The sequence below is a fragment of the Pempheris klunzingeri genome, chromosome 9 (genome assembly GCF_042242105.1).
Source record: "Pempheris klunzingeri isolate RE-2024b chromosome 9, fPemKlu1.hap1, whole genome shotgun sequence".
Classification (NCBI taxonomy): domain Eukaryota; kingdom Metazoa; phylum Chordata; class Actinopteri; order Acropomatiformes; family Pempheridae; genus Pempheris; species Pempheris klunzingeri.
Genome location: NC_092020.1, coordinates 12,530,586 through 12,555,591, shown reverse-complemented (window position 1 = coordinate 12,555,591; position 25,006 = coordinate 12,530,586). Strand labels below are relative to the sequence as shown.

The following is a 25,006-nucleotide window of genomic DNA, read 5'->3' as shown; positions in this document are numbered from 1 at the left end:
GCAGGCGCTAAAGATGCATCGCTCCTATCACCTGCTGCTGGGGCTGCAGACACGACCTACAGCTGTGGCCCAATTACCCTGAGAAAAACTGCCCTCTACCTGCCCCGGGACAGGACAGTGACTGGCGTTACACGGTAGGTAAAGACTCGTTTATCAGCCCCGGTGGTCGCTTGACCATAAACCTGTGAGACCATCTGTGGCCTATTTTGACATTCTCCAACCAATCAGCGCCCTTCCGTGTTAACTCTGATTATGTTAGCCACTTAGCATGCTAGGCAAACGAGTAATTTTCGGAAGAACGCAGCCATTATATTTGAGCTAGTTCCTCCTCTCGTTACCTTTTTAACATGCATGTGATTGACTGTTACTAACATAACCGAGAAGGCCCGGTCACTAGCACTGTTGAGCTAGCTTAGTTAGCTAACCAGCCTAACATTTGGGTGCCTAGCCTATAGCTCTTGAGCTAAGCACGCTAGCCCTGTCGGGGATTTGTTGATCTTTGATTTGCCAGTCGCACATTTACTAATATTAGTTCTTGTCCTGAAGCTAAGCATTCATGTCTGTATCAGCCTGCTGACTGACAGCATGCTAGGACAACAGGTCTGACACGAAAGGCTAAGTAGTTTGTAGAGTAAACGGAGGGCGTGTTCGCCAAAGACTAAGTCATGGAAAATCATCGGATTACGCAATACGGTAGTTGTATTCTGCTCAAATGATCAAAGTAAAGAATCAATAGCACAATGTGTCTGTTTTCATTTTTTATCGTAATCCGTTAGGGTGGAAAACTTTGCCTCCTGTATGACACATGCATGCACTGAAAGTGCACAACCAGCAGCAGTCATGTGTACTCGTAGTAGTCACTGAACTGTCTGAATACCTGTAAAAGTAACTGCAGCAGATCTGACCGCTCTTTGTCGTTGCTGCTGAGGAATTAAAATTGTAACCGTGCCATTATTATGTTTATCACATTGCAGGTTTTTTTAATAGCTTTTTAAGTCCAGTGGGGGCTCTCACATGTCAGTAACCATGTGGCAGTCTGATTTGTCACACTGACCTGAGACTGTGTGTAAGGACTTCTTCAGTGATATTTTGGTTCCATTACTGTGACCTCTAATGACCTCTCAACTTTGCCACCACTATCTACTCCTTGGGCTATATTTAGGCAACTTGCTCAATGTTGTAAAGGTATTTGTACTCTTATTTTTATTTCTGTTGGACCTTGCTTTGACCCAGGTTATTATTGTATTTGGTAGGGTGTGACACTAGCAAATATTACATTAAACACTTTATGATAATGTGAAATATATGGTGCTTTGTAATGTAAATGAATGGACCCAGTGTCTTCTGCTGCTCATGATTGTGTCATCGTCCCCTATGACACACTCAGTCGGTGAAGTTGTGTAATAACTGTTATCGGTGGCCAGTTAGGGCAGCCTGGTTGTACAAGCTGAAGGCAGGTGGCTGAGATTAAACATTTTAGTCTGTTTAAGCCAACATGTAGCCTGTATGGCCATTTTGATTTTATGGTTTCGGTCACTGTGTATTTATTTGCTATTCTAATGTTTCAACAAAGCAAGTCTTAAAAATGTTATTCTTTGATAAGTCTATAAATGAACATACTTCAGAACTCTTTCATAACCAAATTACTTTTATTTTTCCATATTCCATCACATGGGGATGAAAAAGATAATGAAGCAGGTATATCTGATATTTCTCCTCTCTTTCACAGGGTACGTATGCTGATGTGATGCTGGAGGAGCAGGCTATGGAGCACTGAGCCTCCCATGGCAGTTAGCACCATGGACTCTGAGTCAGCCCGGACACCTCAGCCTCAGGCTGCTCTGACTAAAGGGGGCCACTCTCTGCTGTCTGCTGGGGCTCTGAGCGCCAGGCTTGGCAATCAGGGGAAGCACTATGTCTGCGGCTCCATTGCAGCTTTTACCAACATTGTGTTGACTTTCCCCATCCAGAAGGTGCTCTTTCGCCAGCAGCTGCACGGTGTGTTGGCCTTTGAGGCAATGCAGCAGCTCCAGAGGGATGGGCTGCGAAATCTTTACAGGGGCCTGTTGCCCCCACTACTCCAGAAGAGCACTACAGTGGCCATCATGTTTGGTCTGTACGAGGACTTCTCCAGAGTCTTACTAGATCGCGCTGTTGGCACCGGTGTGCCTGATCTGGTCACACGCAGCTTTGCTGCAGCATTGGCGGGAACCGCAGAGGCCACCCTGACACCATTTGAGCGTGTGCAGACTCTACTACAAGACCATCGGCACCACGGGCGCTTCAACAACACAGTCCACACCTTCCGGACACTTCTGACTGAGTACGGTGTCAGAGAGTGCTACCGTGGCCTTGTGCCCATACTCCTCCGTAATGGCCCTAGCAATGTGCTCTTCTTTGGGCTCCGTGGGCCCATTAAGGAGAAGCTCCCTGGGGTAACTAGCCAGGCCGGTCACTTAGTTAATGATTTTGTGTGTGGAGGGTTGCTGGGGGCAGCCCTTGGCATCATGTTCTATCCATTAAATGTGGTTAAATCCCGGGCTCAGTCTCAGGTCGGTGGAGCCTTCAAGCCTTGTCGGGAGGTGGTGTTAACAGTGTGGAGAGAAAGGGGTGGCAGTTTGGCCATGCTCTTCAGAGGGGTCCACCTCAACTTCTACCGTTCAGTCCTCTCCTGGGGGATCATCAATGCCACCTACGAGCTGTTGCTGAAAATCTTGTGAGGGGGGAGGGTTGGAGATGAAGAAATGGAGATATAGAAAGCAATTAAGGTTATTTAAAGGGAAAAACCTGCGTGGAATAATAGAGCCAGTTTGTTGTGGAGAGAGGAAGTAGTAAAGTAAAGCCAATGCACTTGCTGTCTGGCACTGTTTTTGGGATGCTGGAGTTTCCATGACTGAAAGACAACCGTGAAGTTGCACTTCTGAAAGGGGCCAACAGTCAGTTTGAGATAAACCACCTGCCACATGCCATTACCACTTACTGTTATCAAAGTATTATATACAAGACACACGCTTTAGCCTATACAAAACTTGTGCCAGGGTCCAATTGAAATGCCCTTGTTTGCTCTGTGTACAAACATTTTGGGTGGCAAACTGAGCTCCAGTGCCCCGACCCCCCCCCCCCCCACACACACACACACACACACACACACAGTTTCAAGCAAAGGTTACTTGACTAGATTAACTGTTTTGTAGGACACGCTTTTCCTTCATATGTCCTGTGATGTTTTGTAGAGAATATCCGTGTGTCTGTTTGACCAAGAGCACTTTGTCTGTGAGGCTGTATTCTGTCAATTAACTGAAACGCTTTTTGTACTTTTAACCATTGAAATGCCCCAAGAATTAATGTCAAGCAGAGTATAGCACAGTGTTGGCTGTTTTATTTCTCTTTCACCTCCAAACATTCGGCATATATGTTGATGAATTCAGAGGGCTAATATTTATGAAATTATATTGAAATGAGTATAAGTGATGCACAGGTTCTTGGAAATACTGTCTAGCAGACACAGGCTATTTTAAACAGGTTCTCCTTTCACACACGGTTCATCTATGCCAACAGGGACTGAAATGGTTTGTCAAACGCAATTTGTCTTGGTTTATTTTATGAAGTCCTACTGGCAGGTTGTATGTGTTATTTGAGTTTTGACAAGTGCCCATTGATGTATATGTCAGTAAAATATACAGTTGCACCCAGATTTTGTCTTTTTTTTTTAATATGATTTAGTGGAAGAGGAAAAAAAAGATATTTGATTTAGACTTTTATTGCAACAGATAATCCCACAGAAAGTGTTTTCCCTTTTGAGTACGCTCTCATTTTTTGCAACACCTTTTGCAGCTTCAGAAAAAAGACCTTTGTTGTTGATTTGGCTATGCACCACTGCCACATTTGTTTATTTTTGGGATATGATTGACTTTAAAACCAAGTGTTCCTCAATGTTTGTTTCTTTTTTTACAAACTTTAACATATGTTTTATATATTTATCTGTCTCCTTCTTCTCACTCTTTTATATCTTTCCTCATGTCACGCTTAGTCTCCTCTCTGTCTGTAACATCTGTTGACATAATGGGCTCAGATTTCAAGCTTGAGTAGACACAGTCACCATGCAGCAGCTCTCGCTGTGTACGACAGCCCGAAGAGGAAAGGCATGCTGCTTGGACACTGAGAGAGAGACTGAACAGTAATGGTACTGAGAGAAGACAGGGGCAGAGGGTAATGTTCAGTGGCACAAAAAGCTCAAGCTGCCATGTAAATGGACCACTTGGCCTATTTCTTCAGTTCTTTTCATTTTGACTGTCCACAGTGTACTGTTTTGTGAGATCTTTTCAGGATTTTCTAGGGTTTCCTCCTCAAAGGTAAGATGCCTGTATTAAATGGCACTATTATAATTACCACTTTACCTGGAGCACAAGATGCCGAATCTCTATGAAAATGTCAAATTGTAATCAAGTGAAATGTTTAAAATCAATCCATTAAAGGTGTTGACAGTGAATAAGTATGTGGGTGTTAATGGGGATACATTTGTCAACAGCCACATTTTCTGAAAGAACACGCTTCAATCACAACACAAATTATGTTTAATTTATGTAAGTCACCCATACATTGTGAAACTGAATGGCTTTTGTGTGTCCTGTGAGCCCTGTGACTAATACTTCACAATAAGATGTCTATCTGACCTGTCATTTCCCAGATATGCACCTTAATCCCTTCTTTGTAATCAATCACACACGTGGCATCACCATTACAATGATGTATTGTAGTCAAACTGAAGAGACTACACTGTCAGATTGTTGTACATGTGCAATGGTGCAGAGTGCGGCTTTCTAGATCACTGTGTCAAGAAGTTAGACTGCAATAATGATCAGATTAAGGGCAATCTGACATGGAGACTTTGGATCAGGCAGAGTTGAGCTGCTGTAGTTACAAAGCCTCTCAGCTCCACAGCCATATCTATTCACTCTCACAAATGTGTTTTTGACCATCATCTTTGGGGAAATCTTAATTTCTGTTTATACTCCAATTCATTATTTAAGGGAGTATTTTAATAAAAACGGGTGGAAATGTTCCCCTAAATCTGCAGGCTCTGTAAATAATTTAGGGACATTCCCGGAGAAAGAGAGAGGAGGCACCAGCGCTACATGCATTTATAAACTCTGCCTTTGTGGGAGTCCAGTGCAAGGAAAAACCCCACAGTAATCCTCATTAACAGTATTAGTTGTGCAGCTGTGTTACAAACAAAGAGGTGATGCTGATCTTCAGATCTGTATTCTGTGTTAAAAATATGCATGCCAGGGTTTCATGTAGGGCCAAGATGGTGAACTAAATGTCTTCTGATCTTATTCGTAAACTATTTATTAACAGAGCTTATATGAACTGACAGTTGGCTCATAAAATTAGTGAATAACCGCTCAAAGACAAAACCCAAACATCCAGATATTCAACATTGTCAAGGTCAATGTGTAATTTATTCCCAAACAATACATTTCTTGGTACATCGACTTCATTGTGGGTATGGAAAACTGACTGCTCCTGTAGAAACACAATGTCCTCTTTGAAAATGAAATGCTGTCGATTCAGTTTCACCACACAGAAACAAAACAAACAGGTGGCACAGGCACTCTTCCCTGTTCGGGCCTGCTTGATGAACAGCTAGAGATGCTCCTGAGACCTATGTCTTGATGTTGGTGCTGTGATGGACGCTGCTACTGGACATTACCTCCATGGCAACTGGAAGCTCTGAAATCCCACACAAGAGACCTGCCTTTTTATATTTCTAAGTTTGGCCACCTTGACAAAACTTCCTTCAGTCATCAATTTAGAAGATTAAATATACAACCGATCTCCTCACCAGCTGTTTCTGAACACTAATGCAGTCCTTATTTTAGCTAATCCCCTAATCATATTTGTATAAGCAACTGCTGACTGATTTGGCTTATTACCTTTTTTGTCGTAGGTGGCTCAAGTAAATCCTCCAAATCGGATGGCTCTTTAATGAGTTGGCATCATGTGCTATGGACGAGCTGATTAGTGAACACTGTACATCAGCAAACTGATCAAGCAATGTAATCCTTTTACTGACAATTCACAGACATCAGTATAGACAAGAGTCTTAATATTGACAAATGCTAATGCCATGCAACGTTGCAGAATGTTGCAATCCATAATGCAGTAAGTTTTCCCGAAACAAGACAAAGGCCAACATTCCAAACAAAGAAAGCACCCATTATATTCAGACAAACATAATGCAGCTATTGTTGTTTTTAATGTTAGCACAAAAAACAAGATTACAGTATGTGGAGGGTGGGGAGTTTATGTTTGCATAGCCATAAACTAAAGTAGAGACAGAATAGGACACAAAGATATAAATGTATATCTACAGTTCTGACCCCAGCATACAGCAGTCAGTCCATCTGTCAGTCAGTATGTTATTAATAAGGTGGCGTGCCCAAAGAGGAAACCATAGTGGGGAACACTTGTGGCTCAGTGTTGTAAGACTTTGGATCTTTGCTACATCTGGACATAGTTTAACAGTCACCTTTGTGCCAAGTCAAAAACTTTTTTTAACTACATAAATAAGGTCCCCTGTTTTGCTCCCTGGGCCTCATCCACACATTCCAAGAAAATATATATGTAAATGTCCTTTGGATGAAAACTAGATTAATGTTATAATACTGCATACGTTTGGGTAATGGGGTCATTTTCCAAGAAGCATTCACTCAAAATCAGTCAGGACAAGGGAAAGGGTAGAAAAACACTTTACACAAGGGTATGTGTCTCATAAAAAGGTGCAATCTGTAACAGTCAAAAGTGCTCTCCCTGCTTTGTAATGGTACAGTTTTGTATCTCATTTATATGTGACGGTAATGTTGAAAAACTAAATCCTTAAAAAGGTACGGTCCCTGCGCATTTAAAACAAATCAGTTAATAACTGTGATTTGCAAGTGTGGCAAAGTATATTTTCTGCATTTTGTCAGTAAAATATACTGTTATAATAAATGTGAAAAATGACAATTTACAGATTACACCTTGTGGAGTGGAGGAATCTTTAAAGCAGCAAAAGAACATAATACTGTCTCAAAGAGAAGGAAAAAATAAAATTCCAGTGACATCCATAGTTTTTTTTTCCACCAGAGACCTGCATATCACAGACCATGGTGCAAATATTGTAAAAATAAATACATAAATACATAAATGGGTAATTCATCCTTACATACATACACAGATTGTATCATAAAATAAGAGAATTATAAGATAATTATAAAATTCATTTGTACAAATGCATAGTCCATATGCGTCCAAAGAGAAGCCAAGCAATGACGTGTCCTCTCATCGTTTAGGGTCTTGTTTGGTGTTTGTGTTTTCCATGTGGGTGTGTGTAATGTGGGTTAAAGTTCATGTGCTGTGGTGTGCATGGCACTTACTGTACAAGAACACAGGGGTTACACACCAGATCGCTCTGTGCTGTTTCCTCTTGTCTCACCTCTAGAGTCAGTGGGTTATTAGTGGATACAAGTACACAGGTCAAAAGTTGAGAGGTACGTGGCCAGGCGTGTCCGAGGTGTCTAGTGTGCGTGTCCGGAAGAGCTGTGTGAGTGCGAATACAGAGGAGATGAGCACAGTGCAGCGTTTGGCTAGTAGCCTCACCCCATCACTCTCCCCATGACCCTGTCCAGACCCAGTGAGGCCCACACTCTTACCCCCAACCCCAGTACCAGTCCCAGCTGTCTCAACATCCCCAACAAACTCCCGGTACAGACCCACTATCTCCTTTAGCTTATCCATGGGTTCCTGGCTGTCGTCATCCTCATCCCCATGGACTAGACTTGCATTATGGCAGATGTCACAACCAGGACAGGGGTTTGTTCTCAGGCAGGCTGCTGACAACTGAACCAGGGCACTGAAGCTGTTAGATAGAGAGCGTAGGGCTTCATCAGGAGCCCAGCCTACACGTGTGGCCCGCTGACAGCCAGATGCCAATCGTCGAGCCTCTGCCTGGAGAAGACTCCTTTCAGCCTCTGTCATGGCGGCGGTGCTTGTCCCAGTACAATTTGGGTTGGGTTCTGGGGTAGTGCTGCCTTCAGTTCCATTGTGATTTAAATCAGGCCCTACTTTTATGCCTGTGATATCCTGGTTTGAGTCTTGGCATGATGTTTGTTGGGGTTGCTCAAGTGCTCCCCTCTCTAAGACCAGCAGAAGTTGGTCTATATCTTGACGCAGGGAGGCGAAACCTCCCTTCAGCCCACCATAATTTTTGTTGGTAAGTGAACGAAGAGGACAGCCAAGTGAGGTTGTGGGAGAGACCGGACGTGAAACTAGGGGACTGAGTTCAGAGGAGGCAGTGGAGAAAGTAGAGAGCGGGCGAGGGTTGTCCCTAAGTAGTGACAAAATATTGGGGTTTGGAGACGGCGTTGTCGGAGAAGGGACAGCTGGGGGTTTGGCAGGTTTGGGGCGTGTGCGACGGGAAAACTCGTAAACAGTAAGCTCCTCATCAAAGCTCACACCATCCTCAGTGTCTCCACTGAAACAGTTGGCGTAAACAGTGCGGCAGCCACAAGCCTCTCGGTGCTGCTGTGGAGGAGTACTCTCTGCAAGTGAGGAGGTTGGTGAGTCACCTCCGATTTGCATGCTGGACACACCTCCCAACCCCACTGCTGAATGTGGCCGTGACTGAGGCTGCTCTGATGAAACGCTGCCGCGGTGTGCACTATTCTCTTTAAAACTCAGATTAGGATGGGAGCCGTTTGTCCCATTGGCCTTTTTCATCTGTGATGTCACTTCCTGGGCCTCTTTGATGGTTGCTATGACAACCTCAGCTCCATCCTCCAAAACGCTCCCCTCCCCTCCTGGTTTTGAGGTCAAAGGCTCTTTTTCTTTGACAGGAGTCTTGTTTAAGTCTGATAAACCGCTGGCCACAGACAAACCAGAGCCAAATCCAGATGTATCTCCATTGATGGAGCTAGTGGAGGGATAGTCCAGAGTTCCCAAAATTTCCTGGGAACGGGTCATGTACCAAGGCAGAGCCTGGATCTTCCCTCTCAGGGCAGAAGCTGGTAGTCTGCCCCCCAGACTGGAAGAGCTGGTCCTCAGATCTGATCCTGATCCAGACCTTCCAGGTTCTCTGCTTTCTAGGCCCCCAACGCCTTTGGAGTTGGTTGAGGTGAGGGAGGTGGTGAGGGTGAGAGGTGCATCTGTATTTTTTGGTGACAGACTTTCATGACTCAGAGAGACCCTCCTGGGTCCTGACTGGATGCTGCCATTGCGGCTGCTCCAAGGGTGGATTCCATTTGGCGTACTGATGCAATCCTGATAAATCCCTTTATTTGAATCAGTCGGGGAGACAGGAGAGCTAGCAGGTAGTGATAAGGGGTGCAAATTGGTGGGAGAAGTGGGTTTGGGGGGTACTGGAGGTGGAATGGCTAGCTTTGTACCTGAATTAGAGCGGTGGATAGGGGGTAGGTTTGGCGGCTTCTTTGTTGGTAGGGCAGTCCCATTGCTTTCCCCCTCAACTTTGGGGGTTTCCTTCTGATCAGGAATGCATGCTTTGTCACTGGAAACAACATGCGCTCCATTCTCATGCATCAGGTCTTTGTTCTGCTTTAGGCTATTTTCCTGCCTCTTTGTCTTTTCCTCAGTTTGTTGTGTTGTAATGGGCAGTGGTTGCTTGCTACAGCGCACTGCTGTGATCAGGGGCGATGACAGAGGCAGTCCACCTGCCCCAGATGTAACAGACTTGAACTCCATGGTGTCTGGCTCCATTTCCAGGAGTTCAGAGGACAGACGGCCAGAGGCATCTCCATTGCAGTGGGCGTATGATCTCCCATGCTGGGGGGATTTGGGATTAATGATCTGAGGTTTGGGAGGCAGCTGGGGCTTCGGCGCCAATGGTGGTTTGACCTTAATTTCAGATTTCTGGGATAGCTTTGGTGGACTGAGCTGTTGGTTGGTACGTTGATTTGTGGGGCCTTTAGGCACCTCCACTTCCTTTTTGATTTTAAAAGATTGGGTTTTATTGGCAAGAGGGGAGGATGGCGATTTCGCTGGGGCAGCTGGAAGACCATTCCAGGTTCCACTCAACCGATTAGCATTTCGTCGGTCGGCCAGCTCAGCGTCTGTGAGAGACAGAGAGAAATCAAATGAAAAGGACAGAAAGAGAAAGTGGATTTACACAAATCGTCCTCACACGTTCTTCAATCACATTAATATGTTAGTGTATCGCCTGCTGCCATCAAATAAAATCCAGACAGCATAGACAAAGGACCATCCCAAAAACACAATTGTTGTCTTTTTCGTCTGCAAAGTTAAACAAACATGCAGTAAACAAACCTGACAGATCAGGGACTGGGGGAGTAAATCTCTCCTGTGCATCAAAAAACTCGTCCTCAGACTCTGAAACAGTCTCTTTGACCAAAAGAGCTGGTTTGGGATTGGGTGAAGGTGTCAGGAATAGAGCGTCTTCATCCTTGGAGAGGCGGTGCTCAGCCTGTCCTGCTTTGTTCCCAGGAATTGAACTCGTCCTTAATGGGACTTTGGGAGGGATCTTTTTCTTCCTTTTAATGGGTAATCTTTCAAAGGGTATGCTGTCAATCATTCTCAAATCTCTTGAGCTAGGGATCTTAGAAATGCGTCTGAGTTCCTCCATTCCTTTCCCTTCATCCTCATCATCATCGTCATCGTCATCATCATCATCACTAGTAGCCTCAGGTGGGCTGGGGAGGAAATCAGCCTTGGAGAGCTCAGCAAAGCAAAGGCAAGAGTTGTCATTGCCACGGTAATTGAGGTTGGTGGGTCGCAGGGGCCCTTGGTGACGTTTTGGCTCCAGGAGGTAGGGGTGGTGAACATCCAAGCTTGGTAGATCCTCACTGGTGCGTGGTCCACGCAGTGCATCCAGACGAGATGGGGCTTTGGCTGTGGCACTGCTCTCCTCCAGGGCAGCACTCAAGGAACCACTGGACAAGCTGGAGAAGCTACTGGTGACCCGTGGGTCTGTGTGGTACCAGCTGGTCTCCAGGTTCATTTCTTCATCCATAATACTATATCTACGCAGACCACTTCCTGTTGCTCCTTCTTGCTCTTCACCCTCATTTTCCTTACCTTCTGTTGTCACAATTATCTTCACTTCCTGTTTGCCTTTGTACTCCTCTCTCTCTTTTCTTTCTTCAACTCTCCTCTTTTCTTCCTCCTCTCTCCTCCTTTCCTCCCAGTCCTGACTTGCTGGGTCTGGGCGTTTGTAAGTGTGAGAATCCATTGGGTCATCCTCATCTGTCGAGTCATCTGAGTCACTACAGCAGCGAGACACATAACCTAACAACACCAGGAAAATACACACACACACCAGACAAGCATTGAAAAAAAAGTTAGTTCATTAGCAGAACAGAATAAAGTTTAAATCATGATGATATATCATGGTTGCTTTTCTATCCGTACCCCTACTGGCTGGTGAAATACTGTACTTCAACATGTGATGTGAAAAATGTCTATCAAAAGGCCAAAGCCAGAAAGTGATAATTTTAAGTGAAACAACTTTTGCTCACTTGATAGGGATTCATAGCACACGCCCTCTATTACGGCGAACTTCCCACACACACCTTCTTCAGCAGGAATCCGGTGCACCCTCACTTTTGGGCGCCCCAGACGGAAGACACTCACACTGGGATCAACCAGGAGTTTGCAGTAGCCTCCCAGCAGACACCCTAAGTCTTTGGCTGCCAGAGAGTCCATCAGTAAGGCAAATGGCTGAGAGGGGGAGGGTATTGAAGAAGATAAGGTAAAGCGGTGGTGATTAAAGCCAAAGGGTAAGGAAGAAAAGGCGATGGAGTGGGAGAAAGAGGGAGAGAGAGTCACCTTTGAGTCCAGTGAATTAGTTTTATATAGCTACATACACCCTGAGGCTGCATACTGTTTGTGTATCGGAGGAGAAATGCTTGACCTATATTTACTCTAGCATGAGCTTTTGCACAAATGTGGTGTGGTGAGTGAATATCCATTTTTCATATCTGTGTCTGTGTATAAGGGCCTACACTTTTATGAATAATAGAGTCCAGTGTCCTAATGACCATGCATATGAATGCATTGCCTTCCATACCTTCATGTCGTGCAGTGAGATGCGCAGTAGGCTAACTTTGTCCGACTCCGAGAGCAACTCCACTCGGCTTATGCTGCTGAACTCCACCAGTGTAGAGATCACGTTGAGCTTGTGGTTGATGACCTGACTCATCCCATACTTGGCTCCCACCAGCAGGCTGACCAAAACCTCCCTGTCCTGAAGCTGGAGTGTAAGTGAGAGTGAGAAATAATACATTAGAAAAGAACTGAATAAAAGGAGTAAAATGTGTTTGATAATGTCATGTGACAGTGATCAAAGGTCAAATTTGAATCAAATTGGTTATATGTTGTTCTTTACCAAGCAGACCCAGAGGACCACAGCAAGCTCCTAACCCTTACCATCATCGTAGCTGTGTATGATCGCCCTCCATATGAAATGAGCTCTCCCAGCTGAGTGAGGTAGGCCAACCGAGCCTGAGTAGCAGATATTACCTACAATGCCACAGTGAATATGGGACGAGAGAGAAGAGTAAGAGTGACAGCAGGACAGGCAGACAAGATGACGGAAGGAAAGAAAACTGGGGGGATGTCATGGTTGACTCACTGACCAAAACACTGCTCTCCACAGAGAAATGTGCTTCACTCATTTTCGGAGAAACATTATCCAAGCCCCAGACCTACTATTTCCTTTTTAATTACCCTTCCACTTTCCATCTATCTCCCTCTCAACCTGCTGTCACTCCATATACCACTTTAAACCTCAGGGAGATTAGCAGTCACTGTAAGTGTCAGCTAAAAAGTACCTTAAAGCCAATACTAAACTGTCACTATCCATCTCTTTATGCCTCTCAGTGCTTCCTTCCACTCGTCCATTAGTTGGTATCTACCTTCTGGCGCGGTTCTAGCAGGGATTGAATCTTTTTGAGGTGGTAGCTGATGGCTTTCCTCAGGTCCTTCTCTCTCATGTTGCTCAGCAGCGTGGGAGAGATGAAGCTGTCAAGGCCAAACTCCTTCCTGTCATCACCACACAGACAGAAAAATGAAAAAAAAAAAACACTGATACATGATGAACAACTCTGTTACCTCAATGCCTGCCACAGCTAGAAGTGAAGCAACCCCCCAAATGTGCTGTAATGCCCTTGATTTAGTGTCCGTAAAAAAGACCAATGTCAAGAAGAAGCTTCGAACAGTTAAGATAGCTTGATATTTGTACATTAAAACCTGAATTATTTTTGAAAAAAAAAAAAAACACATTGGGATTTGTGAAGTTTTGTAGAGTAGACATAGCTGCTGATTTTTTTCCCTCACAGCTGCCAATAGATGTTACTAAACATCCATATTTTACCTGAATGTATTGTATCTATAACCATGACTGGATTGTGACTTTAATATGAGGTGAAAAAAGCCTGCATAGGCAATACAGAGAGTATTTATAACTGCGATGACGTATGTAACTATATTAATCTACGACTGGTGCGTCAGAGAGGTGGTCTTTTGGGAAATGTATCTGTGCTTATGTGTCTGAGCATTTATATCTTTTAAGTGTGAAAGAGAGAAACAGAGAATGGCAGAAAGAGGGAAATTTATAAGACTATAAGAAACTTTTGACCCACTCACAGGAAATAGGACAAATACACACCCTGGTGCACACATACAAAACATTTTCCAATCACATTACTAGATTAGGCATTTAGTGTGCACCCTTATCCCACACAAATTACGATGATTGCAGCAGTAGAATAAGCTCAAACCTTTAGATCACCAAAATTACAAAAAAATATATATAAAAAGGAGTGCTGGAGTCAGGGCCACAGTGTCCCACCAGCATGACCCTAAAAATGCATGGACACACAAACACATATGACTCACGTAATACTCTTGATAGAGGCCCTGGTCTGTCCACAACTATCTAGTCTCTCGTGCATGTGCAGGGCTGCCAGGCGGAGTGCAGTATTACACTTCATCTCTACTGCAAAACGCTCCTGCAGCACATCCCCAACACTCTGCAAACACACAGAATCACAGCATAACGCATACAAACATTACAAACACACATGCTTTACACTGCTCAGCACTGCACTGTATGGAAGTAAACATAACGATGAACATCTAAAAGGAGTCATACTTATAAATTTATATGTACAATATACCAAGATACACTTCATGTCAGACATTGCAAAATACACAGCCCTTTATGATTAAACCAACTCTGGGCACACTATCTGCCTTTTATACAGCAAAAACAAACACAGCAGGAGGCAAAGACTCCTCATAGAACAATAAATCAACATGACATAAGTGGCACTCCCAATGCTTTACTGTGCAACAAAAATACACAAAGATAACCGGTGTAGGAGATGACAGAGTTCTTTGTTAACTCACAAAATGTCTACAAGGTGATACAGTAAAAGGCCACAGTAATACATCTTATTAAGTGAGATTAGGACAGGTTTGAACTACTGTGAAAAAGACACAAGAAGCAACTGTATGTTGACTGCAAACGTCTTCATCTTCTCAACTTAGAGCACACAATTCAACATCACAGATCAGGTTCACATACAGGTCGACATCTATTTAACTTTGGACATACAGCTACATTTGGCAAGTTGGTTTGATTTTTAATGTATGGACATTTATCTTTCCACATGCAAGTAAAGAGAAAGGATAAAACTTCTGATTGAGGCTGGGCAACACAGAGTCTCTAAAATGGACAGAGAGGGAGACAAATAGAAAATAGTTCTGTAGATAAGATGATTTTCTGACCTGTAAAAAGAGATACTCAAAGGCAGATGAGTCCTCCTGCAGCAGGTCCGTGGGGTCTCTGGGGATGAAACACACCCTGAACAGACATCTGTAGTCATGGGAGTCTTTTTTCTGCACCACCTGGTGAGGACGTAAAATAGAGGTATAAGGATGTAGGCAAGTTCTAATTGGCGTTGTTTTATTAGGTCTTAAATAAATTACATTTAGTATAAGTCATCCACAACTACTGTATATATCTGTGTGGATTTGTGCATCCATTGTGTACGTCACCTTCTGTATGAACTCGTCTTCGTGCAGCAGCAGCAGTTTGGTGATGCTGTACTGTTGCTCTAGCACCAGGGAAAAGTACTCGATGGCCCGGATGGACAGTTTATCCTTCAGAGTCAGAACAATGTCCTGGAATGGTGAAAAACCAACAGCTCAGACCCCCTTAGACAAACATGTTTCATCCCAGTCTGCTGATGGCAGATGGTCAAATGTGATTCTCCTCTCAGTTTTCCTCTGGCTAGGAATACAAACTGAAATACAAATATAAAACATCCTGTGACAATAATAATGTGTCCACGAAGACAACAACAGACATGAACCTACTGGCAGTGACTTACTGACCCACTGATCTACCTCGTGTCTCATTATGATGATCGTGTACAGCACATCTATGTAACACCGCACTGAATCACTGCACACTCTCCTCCTCACTTTGAAATGTTTCATAACTTCCCAGAACCAGAAACAGCACACAATTATGAACATCTAAAAACAGCAAACCCACACTCCAACACCCCTGGGGCAATCATACCTGAACTTGTGGTGTGCTTAATTGCAAAATACACCCACTTGTTTCTGGGAAGCCTTTCAAAGCTACAGAAGATCCGTTGTTTGGTCTCATAATGCTTATGAGAAACTGAGGGCGGCAATGATCAAATCTTCTGAGGACAATAATACAGTGAAATGTAGTTCTTCACATTAAATAAAAGGGAACTAACACAGTTTATCTATATTGTCTTTTTCTTTTGTTGCTTATTGCTTTTGTTACAGTAAGATAGGTACAGCTGGATCTTGGTTTTGTTATATAAATGAACATGGAGCCAGTGTCTTCTCATTGGTTTTCAGTGAGTGCACTAGTAGTGACAAATATGTCAAAAATTGCCTCTCTCTTCTTCAATTCAGTATCTACACTGGTTTCCATAACAATACTGGTTTAATACATACCTTGACAGTGGTGGTGTTGTCAAACTTGAAGGCCTTGGTCTGTCCGTTCTCTAAATAGACTTTTAGGACATTGGGCAGGAAAAGAAGAGAGTTTCCCTGATGGAGAGAGGTGAGAGATATCATTATGACTGGATTGGAATCAATATCAAGCGAGGACAGATGAAATAGGAAAAGACTGGGCCAAATAAACACTGATCAAAAGTGTGACAGATCCAGAAATAAGAGTAATTCATCAGCGGCTCAGTCTGTGTCAAATAAGATTTTTCCCACCTGAGTGTGCCCATTGACCACCACCTCTTCTGCAAAGCGCACTTTAACTGGATTACTCCTCAGACGAGCTCTCTTCTCTGCCGACATGATGGACGACTTGGGATTCTGCAACAAAGAGACACACACCAGGTCCATTATGTGAAGGCTGGACTGTGGACTAAGACGCACACACTGTCAATCTCAAATCAGAGACCAACAAACTTTAAGACTCAACAGCCACAGCAGGAATCAAATGGTTGATGCACACGTTTGCATTTGCACAGTCTAAAAGCAATGTGGGGGCGGTTAATCCTGTCAGAAGATGGGAGCTTACAGTCACATGCTTGGAAACACACACAGAGCTTATATTTAAATGAAGGATGGTGTAATGACTCTTTGTCACTGTGTGAGTGTGTTTGTGTTGAGCTGGGGTCATCAATGTCGTCTTTGTACTCACTGTCATATGCCGCAGGATGGTCACATTGATACAATCCTCCAAGTCCCTGGACATAGAAAAACACACGCACACGAATACAGAAACACATGTAAAAACACACACATGCACACCAGAGAGATCATTATCTTTCTGTCCTGCTGTCAAGTAAGCACTTTTTCCTCTGATCTTTGCTCTTAACTTGCTAAGCCTTTCTCACACACACACACACACACACACACACACACACCCTCACACATGAATTATCCACAAACATGCACACATGCAAACACACACACACACTCAAATGTCCTATGACGGTAGTATGACACTGGTCCCAATAACTGAACTGGTTTGTCATTAGATAGATAGATAGATAGATAGATAGATAGATAGATAGATAGATAGATAGATAGATAGATAGATAGATAGATAGATAGATAGATAGATAGATAGATAGATAGATAGATAGATAGATCTCTGCAGTTCTTCTCACCTTAAAGTGTTTTCCACCTGCTCGTCACTTAAATCCTCTAACACTATATCATTAATCTGCAGCACGTGGTCCCCTGGGAACAGTATCCCATCTGCAGGACTCCCTACACACACACACACACACACAGGCACACAATGAAAAGAGTGAGTGCTTGCATAAAACAAAAACCCAGCTGCACACGTGGGCTTGCACTTTCAGTTCAGATAAAGGGAGGTGTACACACAGAGGTAGGCGCACACACGCGCACACACACACACACGCGCACACGCGCACACACACACACACACAACACGACACGACACGACACGTATGGTTATTTAACATGGCTGACTCAACAGTGTTCAGCTGAGCTCTCCAGGATGTGAGGGGTTACAGTTATGCTGGGTCTCATCCAGCTCAGCTCTGCTCTGCTTTCTCTAGTTATTTATACTCATTTGTCTTCAGGCAAGAGAGCACGACTGAGGCACAGCAGTTTCAGCTTACTCTAGCACACACACACATATATAGAAGCATACTGTGTAAGTGTATGTGTGCATAAACACACACACACACGTACATATTTTAACACACCCCGTATGCCTGGCAAAGCCCCGTCTGTCCCTGATTTTTGACCCACTGACAGTATCCCACACTGCTTTGCTAGCACCAACGCACATACGCACACACATCCTCTCTCTCTCCAGACAAGCCGACCCCACCACCCTCATCAAGCTTTTGTGTCAGCTCAGCCAATATCCTGATCTTTGCAGTTTTTCAAGTTCTCTCCCTTCCTCCTTTTTCCTTTTCTATCCTCATTCCTCATCCACCACTTTCCTCTCACAATTACATGCTCACTACCAGGACCTTGCTGACTCCTCCCACACCCAAAAACGTCACCCAACCTCCCTCTCTGCACTCTGCGTACTTTCACACTCATTATTTTGCTCTCTTTGGCCATATTTGCACTTTGGTTGTTGTCTATACCCCACTGGGTCTTCCTGCTGGCATCTTCTCCGTCTATTACATCTTGTCTTCTGTTATCACTTCTCACTCTTTCTCACTCTCTCTCTCTTTTTCTCTCTTTGGCAGCAGATAGCAATTACAGAGTTGGTGGGAGGGTGGGACCTTCTTCGGGGCATTTATCAGCTTATTTTACAGAACAGACATAAAAGTAAGGGGTCAGCATCTCTCTCTCTTTCTTTCTCTCTCTCTCCCTCTCTCCCCTATCAAAGTTGTTTAAATGAAAAGTGATTGAATTTAAAAAGAATGAGCAGGTGGCTCTGTTGTTTCAGTGGCTTCTCTGGCACTATGCCTTGCAGTTTGAATGCCAGGAGAGAGTCAAATTGTGTGTGTGTGTGTGTGTGTGTGAGAGAGAGAGAGAGAGAGAGAGAGAGAGTGTAAATCTGTCTTGCTGCAGGCAGTGCAGGGTTGATAAAGCAGGTGGCCATTTGGAGGGGAAGCAGGAAAACAAAGTGCACTCAACCACACAGATAAACATGTCACACACAAACACAAACACACGCCATCACCTCAACACAGCCCGTGTACCTGTGGCTACGTCCCTGACCAGCAGGGGTGCGTTTGTGGTGAGGGTGAATCCATGTCCAGTGCTGCTGTCCAGTACCGGGTCCCTGGTGATCTGCAGCGTCAGCTTGGCCTGGAAGTTCTGATTGGACAGACTGTTGGAGCGCTGCGACCTCCCATCGCCTAGCAACCGCTCTCTGAAGAGGTCAAACAGGGTCACAGGTGACCTGACTGGACATCACTGTGGTCATCGGGAGATAAACTCCCTGTCCCTGTACACTGTCAACTTAAATCACTTTGTACAGAAAATCTTTCTTTTTTCTGTTACACATCATTGCTGTCTTTATTAGGTAGATGATGTGAGATGATTATTGAATTGTAGGGAAGCTGTGAGAATTCGACTTCAAATAATTTTTTCACCTGAAGTCTAAATGTATAGAGGAACTCTGACATAGTACAAGATCATTTCAGACTTTACAGAGACTTAAAGGCTGCAAATATTGATTATTTCAAAATTGATTAAATGGTCATTTATTTACTCAGTTTATCAAATGGTCATTTTGTCTATAAAATCACAATTTCCCCCTAACCCAAGGTGACATATCAAATAACTAATTTTGTGTAAAACAACAATCCAAAACTCAAAAGGATTTGGTTTACGATGAATCCACGTACTTTCGTCTCAGAAAATGTTTTTCAAAAAACTTTTTGGATTTCCTATTTTGAAATGATCCCAAATCCCATTTAATTTTGTGCTCAAAATACCATTTTGTGTTGTTTCCTTACTTCCCACAGTACTTTAAAAGTAAGCTTGGTTGCTAACATGAATTAGCAGGCTAAGTAGCCATTACTGTGTACTTCTTCATATGTGTTGAACTCAGAACAGATGTGACGTTCGTACAAACTAATACATCATCAGCACTCTGGGAATGTACAGTATCTGTACACGTGTTTAAATCTAGCGGTGATTTAAATCTCCCTGGGGCCTGTGAGACGTTTTCCCAAGAATGACTAACAGGGAGTTTACTGGGCTTCCTCTCTGCACGGCTTCCACTGCTGCGAATGAGAAACCACATAGGGGACAACAAGGGAACGAAGGGCTATTGAGAGCATAGTTGTGGTTCACTGTTGGGTGTGTTTGTGTGTGAGAGAGGGACATTCAGGTTTTGAATATGTACTCAACTATGTGTTATGCATCTGAATGTGAGGGGAGTGTGTGTGTGTGTGTGTGTGTGTGTGTGTGTGCGTGTGTGTGTGTGTGTGTGTGTGTGTTCATAGCAGGTTAAGAAATCAGCTTTACTCTTTCTCAATTTCTGCTTCTGATTTTTGGGTATTTCTGTCTTCTTAGAGCCATCTCTATTTAACAATAAAACATCTTGAAGCCCTTTGTACAGTTATATTTTTTATTTTAGAAGATATATACCACACATCCCACACTCCCTCCCCACTATAGATTCTGGCAGCAGGCCTAGAAGTGGATTATGCTGTTTTCTCCACTCTCTATCCCAAACTTGATTGTTTAGGGCTTTTTTTTACTATATAAGTTGTTTATTTGTTGTTGATGCAGTGGTTTGTGTGGGGTGGACATTTTCTGCTACTGCTGGCTGTGTGGTACCTACATTTTCTACAGCATACTCAGTTGTTTCCCCATCAAAATCTACTCAGTTTCCTCGTTGATTCTCACTGGTGGTGTCAGTATTTATATATGAATATTTAACAATTTGCTAACTAAATGTGAATGACGTGGGATGCAAAAATTGCAGCAACCTTTAAGGGAGCACATTCCAACTTTTTACATGTTTTACAAACATTTCCTGAACTTTAAAAAGGGTCTTTGCCCTGAGCTCTGACCCTTCTTCATTCTGTACCTGCTGAGCGACTCTCGGGTGCGACGAATTATTGTTCCCACCACCTGCTGCACCCGACTGGCCCTCCGAGCCGGAGACCTGCTCCTACATCGCTCCTTCTCCTCCATTTATCTAAAGATGAAGAGAGAGAGACAGAGCTATATGAGTTACAAGCAAAACACAGAGAGAAAAAGAGACGTGGAAAGAAGATGAAAGGATTTAGAGGGAGAGAATAAGTTTGAAACTGCTTAGGCTTTAGCTCTGTCTTGTTGGATTGTTCATTGCGCACCTCAATTGTGCTCCAGCTAAATTAGCATCTTGTCTGCTCCGTTTTTATATTCAGAGCATGTAGAGCTGCCTTGAACACGATGAATAATCAGATATGTGAACAGAAAGAAAGGCTTAGAGAGAAAAAGAGAGGGGTGGAGTTAAGTCAGCCTGAACAACAACACATGTCACACACATTTGCCTAAATGACCTGATTCTCAACAACAATCACGCCTTCACACAATAACTTGATTCGCAAAGAGTTCAGTGTAAATATGCTACAATCTGCATGTTCACTACAACTCTGCAGCTGTGCACTTTCTGCTTAGCCTGCCCTTTAAAGAGGGGAGTATTGGGAACATAATGAAGGATGGACGGCCCAGTCGAACCCCAGGGAGGCAAAGTTGGTCAGCATAGAATCCTGACTGAATCTCAAGACCTAACAACTCCCCTCAACTGTGATTTGTTTCTGTCAGCCAATCAATACGCTGGCATTGAGCTTCTAGAGCCTCTAATAATTCCTTAACAGGATTTATTTTCTGTTGCTGAAAATATACTCTACGAGGAGTGCTGTTTTATACATATCCATGTTTCTTTTGTGTTAGATGATAGCGACAAAGATTTAAATGGCAGAGATGTCATCATTTAATTTGCGACAATTGTTTGCGACACTGGATGACTCAAGTTCTCTTCTTTGTTTTTTTAAGTGGATATTATTCTGCAGCTGTCTTGTGATATAATTCATCTGCTGTTCCCGGCTGCTTTGGACTGTTTGACCCCATGACGCAAAGAACAAGGAGGGAAACTTTGGCAGGCACAGGAAGAGTAGCGACCAAGACCTGATCAATACGACTAACGATGATGAATGTGCTCCTGAAACCTAATGATCCAAACCTTGGCCTCACAGAGAGCACAGTTTGATCAGCTCTGAAATACGGAGGAAACTTCTGCAAGCCAAGCATTTGTGGAGATATTAAAAGAAGCACAACAGTTTTCTTCCACGCTTTACTGAGGCATTTTAAAACATGCCTTTGTCCAATAAATAAGGAGGGTAAAGTCATTGCAGAGCAATTACCTCACTGTATTTTAAGTTCTGAGTCATGGAGAAAAAATACACATTGCACTGCAATTGATAGAAGATGTTAAGGAGTGCTGCTGTGAGGGAAGTTGTATTCATGGAATAATATACAAAATTAATTTTCCTTTTTTTGTTGTTGTTGAAACACTCAGCAGCTAGAACAGCAAGATTTCAGCTCGTCTCTGATGAAGTGATCACTGGGTATAGACCAGTGATGACTAGCCTCCCTCAGTAGTAGTAAAGCATGAGCGTAGGCCTGTCCTTTAAGAGGATTAGACACCCTGGTTCTGCACGGGCCCATACTGGTCAGGGTGTCACTTTAGCACCTCACGCTGATCCGGATTGACGAAGATTGACATGGACGAGGAGGGATGAGTGGAGCTAGGTAGCTGACAGCTGCACATGAGGAACCGAGTGTGATTATTGACACACTCGCCCCCCGCAATCATTGAGAGAAAGAGAAACATATAGACCATATAGAATCAGCATCATATAGATGAACCACAGTCCATGTTGCTGATACACACTTCCTTGCATTGTGTTGTTGGACCGTATGTGCAGCACGCTTGGAGGCGTGTGGGTGTGCAGGTGTGTGTTGTATGTGCTGTGGCGCTGCAATCAGTGCTGAGTCAGGTGATGGTTTTTGCTGTCATTCTTTCTCCCCTCTGTCTTCTGTATTTTTCACCCCTCTCTCTCACCCGCACTGTCCTTGCCGAGTCAGGTAGTCATCTCAGATGACAGTCTCTCTGGGCAGCAGCAGTCGGCCATTTTTTATTTACATGCACATCCCAAGCACTTGAGCAAGGGGTTTACAATCCGCACTCTTTGAAATAACAACCCACCTTCAGAACCTTACTAAAGCAGATAGTTGAAAAGACGTAAGGGCAAATATGCTTGTTTTACTGTGCATGGTTCAGCCCTTGAAATGCTTTAATTTCAAACAATTACAAATTCTACTCAAAAACGAGGTATTACACATTAATTACATGTGGTAAGCTTCTGGAAAAGGCAGAAAAAGATGTATTCTGTCCTCAGGATACCAACACTTTTAGGAGCTTATCCACGTATTTTAAAAAAGCAGCAGAATGTCCCACATTTTAACTAAAGACTATGAGAGTGTGACTCACCGTGATGTGGCTTGTCTCTTCAGGACTCCAGAACACAAATACCCTCTCGCTCTCTGAGACATCAGCTCAGCAGCCCCTCCAGGATTGGCTGAAAAGAGGTGGAGGGGGGTCCTTGTTATCATCAGGGCCAATCCCAATCTGGTGCGGCCACCTGTGCAGAGCAGAGCAACGTTATCAGGGAGACCTGTCAAATTCCATAAACGAGATGCATATCCACACGAGCAGTTTATAATTAGAACGAAGTGTGAAAGAGCAAGTTATCAAGTCTGATTAAGTTGGATCAGCTGTATCTGACATGGATTTTTCACCTATTCATAAGTGAAAGAACTATATTCCAGTTGTTGATGTTTTCAGAGTGAACAAGCAAGTATGTCAAGCAAAGCAGATGTGAGTTCAAACCAGCTATGTGGTTGTGGTTTTCCAAGAGGCCCCTCCTCTGGTCCCCAAGGCACACTCTCACTCTCTCTCTCTCTCTCTCTCTCTCTCTCTCTCTCTCTCTCTCTCTCTCTCTCTCTCTCTCTCTCTCTCTCTTTCTCTTGCAGCCTCAAAAGCACATGGCGATGTGAAGTCGAGGCACTCCATCTCCGTCTGGTTGTCTAAATTAAAATTTCATACCACCCAGTTCAGTTAACAGTTCTTACTGGGCACACACTAAAAGCAAAAGAGGACAGCCTGTGAATCCTGATGTGGTGGAGATGGAAACGCTGCCAGGCAGACAGAGATCTTGGCCAATAATAAAAGAGGACAAGTCTTTAATATGAACATCGGGGCAGATATGTCTGAAACCTTAGCAGGCCTCTAGTTTGGGGAGAAAAACACACTTGGGGAACGCTTTGTTGTGAAAAGCCTGGCTGTTGAGTTAGGAGGGACACTGAATAAACATTCTTGATCTCATCTAAGGAAACCGCCCCCTTTTGCACTTGAATGTCGATCTGTGAAGTAAACTCTCATTCCCCGGGGCTTTCATCTACAAGAGGGAGCCAAAATTAAGGAATTGATAGTCCCATCTGTGCAGCTCTTCCATCATGCCCTGTGTCCCACACTCAGAGCTCTTTCGCCAGACCCATGTGTCCCAGTGAAAAGCCAACAGAAGACCCAGACCCACACAGACTGCAGGGCACATGAATAATGCATTGGGCTAATGCAGCTCGCTAGGCCTCCGACCGCCTCCTTCTGCCACTTTGCCAACACCGGCAACAAGAAAAGCAGAGCGCAGAAGAAGAGAGAGACACATAGGAAAGACGTATGGGGGGGTTGCAGGGGTGTGCAGGGTGGGAGAGGGGAGGTGGCTCTGTGGGGCTGAGAAAAGGGGAAGGGATACAGAGAAGAGAATTGCAAAGAAAAGAGAGAAAAGACAGGATATTGGAGGGGGGAGTAAAAGGGGAGAATTTTAAAGAGGGTGAAAAGGGCAGCGGCAAAGAAATGAGAGGGTAAAGCAGCAGGAGAAGAAAAGAAAGAACAAAAGTTATCTACTGTGAGACGTTAAAAAAAGTCTGTTGACGAGGAGGAGTGAGGAAAAAGCCTATCAATGCAGCATTTCTCGAATTGAGAGCAAAACAAAGCCAAGCAACAGACACTGATGAATGGTCAGATGTTAAATAAATAAATAAAACAGCAGGCCTGCAATGTTGTTACCATTTGTCACTTTATTTTTCCTCTGTTCCGCTATATCGTGTCTTAAATTAAGAGATTGTTCCTCCTATCTAATGATGTGACAGCATTTTCATTTGATCCTGGTTTCAAATCCAAGACAGTAAAGCCTATGTGTCTGCGAGCTGCTGATGAGTCTGCTCCCTAATCTGGTTCTGAATCAATAGTAATCGTGAATCCTGTCCTCCACTGTCGTGTCCTTTAAGTCCCCAAGCTGCCCTCACAACACACACAGCTCATCAGCAGGCCTTGTAGACTGTCTGGCCTTTCACTCACTCTCCCCTCTTTCTTCCTTTTACCTTCTCACCCCTCCACCAATCTCTACTGTACATGAAGAATATT

At 43.8% G+C, this 25,006-nt stretch overlaps 2 protein-coding genes across 2 annotated transcripts; one reads left to right on the top strand and one right to left on the bottom strand.

Moving 5' to 3' along the window:
* Positions 1–22: 22 nt before the first annotated feature.
* Positions 23–3,694, top strand: slc25a51b (solute carrier family 25 member 51b). Its single transcript, XM_070837459.1, has 2 exons — positions 23–134; positions 1,730–3,694. The coding sequence occupies exon 2, from the start codon at positions 1,785–1,787 to the stop codon at positions 2,718–2,720; it is 936 nt and encodes a 311-aa protein (XP_070693560.1). The 5' UTR covers positions 23–134; positions 1,730–1,784; the 3' UTR covers positions 2,721–3,694.
* A 1,802-nt stretch (positions 3,695–5,496) lies between these two features.
* frmpd1b (FERM and PDZ domain containing 1b) lies at positions 5,497–23,091 on the bottom strand. Its single transcript, XM_070837252.1, has 16 exons — positions 23,015–23,091; positions 20,564–20,674; positions 18,720–18,892; positions 17,193–17,295; positions 16,721–16,766; positions 16,285–16,389; positions 16,015–16,110; positions 15,073–15,198; positions 14,803–14,922; positions 13,909–14,042; positions 12,927–13,053; positions 12,439–12,531; positions 12,080–12,262; positions 11,583–11,730; positions 10,321–11,298; positions 5,497–10,106 (listed from the first exon to the last, which is right to left on the bottom strand). The coding sequence occupies exons 2-16, from the start codon at positions 20,668–20,670 to the stop codon at positions 7,519–7,521; spliced, it is 5,127 nt and encodes a 1,708-aa protein (XP_070693353.1). The 5' UTR covers positions 20,671–20,674; positions 23,015–23,091; the 3' UTR covers positions 5,497–7,518.
* Positions 23,092–25,006: the final 1,915 nt, after the last annotated feature.

Excerpts from the sequence above, each read along its gene's own strand:
- slc25a51b (XM_070837459.1), top strand. The coding sequence starts at position 1,785 with ATGGCAGTTAGCACCATGGACTCTGAGTCAGCCCGGACACCTCAGCCT.
- frmpd1b (XM_070837252.1), bottom strand. The coding sequence starts at position 20,670 with ATGGAGGAGAAGGAGCGATGTAGGAGCAGGTCTCCGGCTCGGAGGGCC. Across the intron at positions 16,111-16,284 it reads TGGTCAATGGGCACACTCAG|GGAAACTCTCTTCTTTTCCT; the intron begins GTGGGAAAAATC and ends TCTCTCCATCAG. Across the intron at positions 13,054-13,908 it reads GCCTCTATCAAGAGTATTAC|GAAGGAGTTTGGCCTTGACA; the intron begins GTGAGTCATATG and ends TGGTGATGACAG.